Below are 7073 nucleotides of genomic sequence, written 5' to 3' on the forward strand. Positions count from 1 at the left end.
ACAGATGCTCCACCCTTCGCTGTAGATCTCTTACCTTCCAGTAATTGCTAATCCTAAGGTAACCGGCTAAGGTAAGCCACCTGCTCTGAGATGCTAGAGCTGCTTCCAAATAACCAGGGGCAAGAAAGGAGAGGGAAAGGGCCAATGATGGACATATTTGAAACTCGGACTTAGGGGGGGAGGGGGGGAAGGGCAACATACGTAACCTAAACATCTGTACCCCCATAATATACTGAATTTAAAAAAAAAAAAAAAAAGATGATGGAAAGAAAAGACTATGCTGAGTAAGGTGTCTGAAGACTCACTGGTGGCTGGGACTTCTGATTTGACGCTGTGGACAGCAATATGCACACAGTGGGAGTCTCCACCCCGCACTTACCTGTGACAGGTGCATCAATGTCCAGCAGGTTTTTCTCCTGTCGAAGAATCGAAGCGCCCTCTGTTATTATTCTCAATGCGACGCTCTCTTCCAGCCTGCCTTCCTTCATGAGATGGGCCTTCAAGATGTCCACGCGAGGTTTCCCATCGTTGTCAAACACTTCCTTCGCTGTAAGCCGATGACTTGGAGGAAACGGGACAGCTGCAAGAGAAGAAGTAGGTTATTACATAAGCAGAACATGGCAACAGAAGATTCCATAATAACCACCAGATGATCCGTCCCCACCACGCACCGCCTAACGGGGTATCTTAAAAGGTCCCATATTAAATACGATCGAGAGCCATCAAAAAGTAAAAACGGCCTCTGTCCTTTGATTCCAGATACGAGGCGACCGCTTATGCAAAATTTACAGTGCTTATTCGTTCAGTGGTATCTCTTACATCGAGAAGATCCTGATTGAGTTAAAAAGAAAAGGGAGGGAGAAACAGTTTCTGTTGGACAGTGATCACTTCGGGAGGAGAATATCATTCCTACACATCCAATCAGACCAGCTCCTTCAGGGATGGGTCTCCACTAGAGAACAGGATCCCCTCCTGCGACAGAGGAACGACAAAGGTCTGCACCCAGAGTCGCAGCTCTAACTAGAGTCCCGTCTCCCTAACTTATCCACTCCCTGTTTAAGAAAAGGGCAGAATCTAACGGCAAAAGGGCACCGAATACTGAGCAGGGTATCAGGACATGCGTGTGAGAGCGTGTGTGCTTGTGCGGAAGGGACCTCCTGAAGAATGAGGGGACAGTATGATGTCAGAGAGGGGACACGGGTATTTAGGAAAACGACAGAATGACGAGCTCCAGTTACTGCTCAGACTTAGAACCAACCATTCCGTCTCCACCCACCCCAGGCCTTCCTAACAGCTCCCTTCACTCAGTGAGGACATTCACTCACTAGCTCAGCCACAGCGGGTCGCTGGACTCACGTCACATACCAGGGCGACCAAAGCTCCACGCTCAGAGACGGCACCATGAAGGTCGCATTTCTAATAAATGGCCAGGAAGCCATTTAAAAACTCATTATTTTTCTCTATTTGACATGAGGATTCATCCACTAGAGAACAACTCAGACCCACTGAAGTACCTGGCAAGGAGCACAAACATCATCCCATGACGCTTCCGTGTGCCACACGTGTTACGACACACGCACAGAGCATCTCCATGCATGGCTCCTCTCTTAGGAGAAGCACTTGATGTTAAAGAACAAACCTGGCGCCCCCACTTCCTCACAGTGTTTCTCAAAGAAGCAGGACTCACCGCAGACCTAAGCCAAAAAAATTCTGTGTAATCTGATAGCATAGACGTGTTATCTGAGTCAAACCGTAACTACTCAGGAGAAAAGAAAAATCAGGAAATGAACCTGTACACCTGGATGCGAGTGTAGTTTTCCCAACAATCCAATCCAATCTAATTATGCTGCCAACATGGAGTAGTGACAGTGACAGACTCAGGGAGTGAGCAGGAGGCTCTGGCGGTCACATGATCCTGGGCGCAGACCTTGGTCTACACACTCGCTCGCTGCATGACCTTGGGCAAGTTAAATAACCTCGTTTGGCTTCAGTTACTTCATCAGCGGAGGGAGGATTACATCTGTCTGAGGATTGCTGTAATAACCTGAGTAAATAGTAATAGTAGTAGCTAACATTTATAGAGCACTGCTTTGATGCCAGGCATCGTTTGGGTAATAAACTCAGACACAACAGCGGAGCCGTAAGATGAGTAAGACATTATCTATGTGTGTTTATACATAAACTTATTCAGTCCTCATAACATGACTGCGAGGGAGAAACCTGAGGACGAAAAACATTAAGCTCTTGCCCAAGACAACCATCTAGCGATTTATGTGTAGACTCACTGAGTTCAAACCCAAGCCGTCTGCTGCCAGCGTATCTGTAACAACTACACTGCTTTCCAGAAAGTACTTAAGATATGGCTTAACAGGTAAAAAGTGATGAGTAAGCTGCTATTTAAAAACTGAAATTCTAATGGATACTCATAGGTATTTCTTATAAAGACTCCTTTTAGTTTCAAAAGATATTTTGAGCAGCTTATGGTAGCATATATATATATACATACACAAAAGCATGGTGTAAAACAAAAGACAAAATGTGTAATGTCAAAGCACAGTGTGTAATAAGAGAAAATTTGAGAATTAAACAAGGTGGAGAGAAAAGGAGGAAATTGGGTCGTTACACTTGAGGCATTTGGCGGTTCATGGTCTATTCTGTTTCTTTGTCCTCAGCTTCTTGTCCTCGTCTTACTCACCTAGTCTGCTTGTTAAGGAAACATGGAGACATTTCGACAGCCACAGTTCTTTATGTAGGGCTTTATCTATTTTTTTTATTTTTTTTTTATTTCAGCATATTATGGGGGTACAGATGACTAGGTTACGTATGATGCCCTTCCTCCCCCTCCCCGCCAAGTCCGAGCTTCAGGTGTGTCCATCCCTGGGATGGTGCATATTGCACTCTGTGTATGCATATACCTGTCCCCTCCTCCCCCTCCCCCCTGCCCGACATCTAATAGATGTCATTCTTATATGTGCGCTATGTGTTGATCAGTTAATACCAATTTGATGGTGAGTACATGTGGTGCTTGTCTTTCCACTCTTGGGATATTTCACTTAGTAGAATGCGTTCCAGCTCTATCCAGGAGTATACAAGAGGTGCTATATCACCATTGTTTCTTAAAGCTGAATAGTACTCTATGGTATACATATATTACACATGTTTTGAGATTAGAAAAGATCTTACCTGGCAATTCCTCAAAATTCTCTAGGCCATAAGTCAGTCAAGGTATAGGATAGGGGCTGGGAAGGGGGAAACTTCAAAAGGAGGCTTCTGGCGAGGGCAAGAGCTGAATTTTTAAAAAATAATTCCCCGTGATTGATTGTCAGGTAAATAAGGCAGCGGGGTCTCGGCCACACATGCGCGTGCTGGCCTCGTTAAACTGAGGATAGATCAGAGGATTAAGCCTGAAAGTGCTGGGGCATTTAAGAAGGTAAGAGGCGAAGGGAGAGGACCACAGGGAGAGCCTCACCTTCATGAACCAGACTCTCTCCGAGTCCCTGGACTCTCCAAGGCCACGATCACTGCAATAACAGATGCTCCACCCTTCGCTGTAGATCTCTTACCTTCCAGTAATTGCTAATCCTAAGGTAACCGGCTAAGGTAAGCCACCTGCTCTGAGATGCTGGAGCTGCTTCCAAATAACCAGGGGCAAGAAAGGAGAGGGAAAGGGCCAATCAGAGGACTCCATTTCCAACTGGATGGCAGGGACCCTGATGAGACAGGGCTCTTTCCCAGTTAAACAGATGGCAAGGCCTGCAGGGGCCCAAGCTGGGCAGCGATGATGCAGAGATGCTGTCAGCCAGAGAGAAGTTTTCTGGGACAAAAATAAAACTGGGCTAATATTTGTGTATTTGTGCACCTTTTGGCTTCATAAAGAAAATACCAGCCTTGGAAAGGTCACATTTATTTGCTTCCCCCATTCACCTAGAGTCCCACATGAAGACCTGCGCCAAATATTGAGCAAAAAATAATTTAGACCAAAGAATCCAATGTGCTTGCAAAACATTTCTTTCATTAACTCATTGTCAAAGTGGCCAGCCTTAATGTAACAGAACTGAATTGCTGCTCCTTCCTTTGCTTTGAGGATTACAAGTTGCTTTCATTGATATATGAGCAGGCCAGAAATGAGGAGAAATTAGGTTTGCGCACACTACTAAAAATTCAGAAATAGTTGTTGATATTTGGGCTGCCTCTTTCCAAAACTAATTTTTTTTATAATTGCCTATAAGCACAGAATATAGTGTTATAAGACTTCATAGAAGTATCCTAAAAATAGATAGAAACCTTCTCAGCCTTCTCTACTTCACGATTCCCATTCGATGTCACCTTTTTTTTCCTCAAATTAATAAAACATCAAAGTAGCTAAAACTGGGGGCAGCTAAGTCCTTGGCTGACTCCTAACAGGAAACATCACCACAACGCAATGTAGGCAAACGACACACTAAGATCGTGTTCTTATGTCACTGGCTGTGGAAACTGGCAGACACCGATTTCCAAGGGTCAGTGATATAATATTGTTTCTTTTCTATCTGCTGTTTCCACCAGAGTGTCTATCTATCAGATATGGAGGAAAGTTACTCGTCTACCTATGGACCGCAATCATATGCATCCAATACTGGCACCTATGTAGCAATTATCAAAGCTGTTGTCAGTTATACATTCACCAGAGAGAAACACATTCGAAGTCACAAAAACTTCCTAGCCCAGAGTAATCCCAGCTCTCAGTTCTGGCGGACTAGGAGGACACATCTCAGAAAGATCTAGGGACCCTTTCCTGAGTTTCGGGCTGGGTCAGTTTCAGACGCCACTACGTGGTTCAGTAGCCATAAGTGATCTGCCATGACTCTGGGGTAGAACCAGGCATCTGGGACTTCTGTTTCTGAAATACGAGTCGCTTACGCCACTGTTGAAGGGACTCCCACTATTTCACAGGAAACATCTGAGAGTCACTGTCACAGTGCCACTCCACTGCAAAGGGCAGCAGGACACCTGCTGCCTGACCTCTTCCTGGATCGGTCTTAGAAATGCTGACAATGGAGAATCACAGACCTAAGAGAACACTGAAGGCTACGGATTTTTTAAACCTTCGTTTTGCTTCATTTTTTTTTTCCTCACACAAAGTTACAACTAAAACCTCCAGTGTAACCAGTGGATATACTGGACTGAAGCAGCTCGCTTGCTTCCCTTCTCTTTGACGGTGGCTGCCAAGCGGTGCTTACAGGATCCCAGGCCTCTCTGGAGCAAAACTAGAAAATTCCCAATCAAGGCTGACCTCCCCTTGTTAAATAAGAGGAAAGCGAAGTCCAGAGAGAGTGAGTGGATTGTCCAATGTCAAAGATTAGTCAGTGGCAAAACCGACATAAGATTACGGTCTCCTGATTTCTAGTCCATTCCACTGTCCAAAATACTGAGTGGCCACGAAGGGCTGTCAAGCACTTGGAAAGCAGCTAGTCCAAACCAAGCTGAGCTGCAAATCTCCAATAAGCACTGGATTTAGAAGACTTGACACAGTTTTAAAAAAGGAATGTAAAATATCTCATTAATATTTTTATATTGACTTTATATTGAAATAAGATTTAGAACACGTTGGGCCATATAAAATGTGTTACTGAAATTAATTCCAACTATTTCTTTTGACTTCTTTGTAATATGGCCACCAGAACATTTAAAATTGCATATATGGCTTCCTTCTACTAGACAGTGGTATTCTAGACCCTGCATCCTTCTAAGTAAATGAGGATGAAATGAGTGGAAATTAAATTCTTTAGCCTTTCTTCTCCTCCAACGTTGGTTTGATTCCCACAAAACCTCAGACTGTCTCAAGATTGGCTTGCACGCTGGACTCTCTTTTGACGAAGAATGATACTCATGTCCTACCTGTAGAGGTTGTGATTTACCTGGTTCAGGTAGGGCCGGGCACTGGCATGTCTTTGAGTAAGCCCAGATTACACTAATGAGAAGCGCAGGTTGAGATCCACTAATCTACACAATAAGTAAAAGCATACAAAACGCCAGGCACTTTAATTTTTCCCCCAAACGCTCTCCATACCAGTCAATCAATCGCGACAGATGCAATGTGTCTGCAAGTCCAGACGCGTCTATGTCATCCCTGTCTGTAAGCAGAACATGTACAGGAACAGCTCTTGTCCCGTATTTCATGTGGCCACTGTCTGCACAAGGACTGTCAAAGATGCTTATGTCAGCACATGTTAAGAGAACAGCTTAAGGATATCACATGTCAGACACAACTTAAAACACATTCTGGCCTGACCTCCTCACATTGGCACTCCCTCTATTTTCTCGTGGACATGTGTATATGTCACAAACCTCTATTCTAATCAAACCGTGTCAATTAATCAACTGAGCATCTTTCAAGCACCCACCACGCATTCCACCCCAGGCTAGGCAGTGAGAAAGGCCAAGGAGATATGAGCCACAGAAAACAAACATAAGCCCATCCAGGCTCTGAAAAGTTTATCATGTGCTATTATGATTATTAGTTTCTGCTTGAGACAGTTGACACAGTGTTAAACTGCAAAACTGAAGAACAAGTTTAAAGAAAATGAGGAAAAAAAATGTAAACAGTAAGAAAAAAATGTATCTGTATGTACCCTGAGTTTACATCTGGATCCCTAAAAAACCTCTTTGATCCAGCTGCGTATTTCTCTTATTTAAAGTATATAATAAATATTGAATTCTTTAGGTGACTCCAGAAGATGAAGTTGTTTTTAAGTAATAAAAATAGAATATGCCTATTGTAAAATATAACATGCCAGTTAAAATATGCAAAAGTAGCTTCCTTAATCAGTCATCGAATGTGAAATCTGATCCTACTTCCGAACAAAGAGTGAGGGGATGTGTAAAAGGACGCACTAAGGGCTTTCACTGAATTTTATTTGGGTTCTAATATTCAGAATTAGGTCTAACTTGTATTCTCCTGGGTTAAAAAAATTCTGTAAGGGCCGGGCGCGGTGGCTCACGCCTGTAATCCTGGCTCTCTGGGAGGCCGAGGCGGGCGGATTGTTTGAGCTCAGGAGTTCCAAACCAGCCTGAGCAAGAGCGAGACCCCGTCT

The 7073-nt window shown here is 43.9% G+C and overlaps 1 protein-coding gene across 1 annotated transcript in view; it reads right to left on the reverse strand.

Moving 5' to 3' along the window:
* PPP3CA (protein phosphatase 3, catalytic subunit, alpha isozyme) overlaps positions 1 to 7073 on the reverse strand; it is a 334145-nt gene that overhangs the window by 173902 nt on the left and 153170 nt on the right. Inside the window, exon 2 of the mRNA XM_012658351.1 lies at positions 380 to 580. Within this exon, the coding sequence (XP_012513805.1) occupies positions 380 to 580 (201 nt within the window). The remainder of the gene's footprint in view (positions 1 to 379; positions 581 to 7073) is intronic.

Source organism: Propithecus coquereli, unplaced genomic scaffold (assembly GCF_000956105.1).
Source record: "Propithecus coquereli isolate 6110/MARCELLA unplaced genomic scaffold, Pcoq_1.0 Scaffold581, whole genome shotgun sequence".
NCBI lineage: Eukaryota > Metazoa > Chordata > Mammalia > Primates > Indriidae > Propithecus > Propithecus coquereli.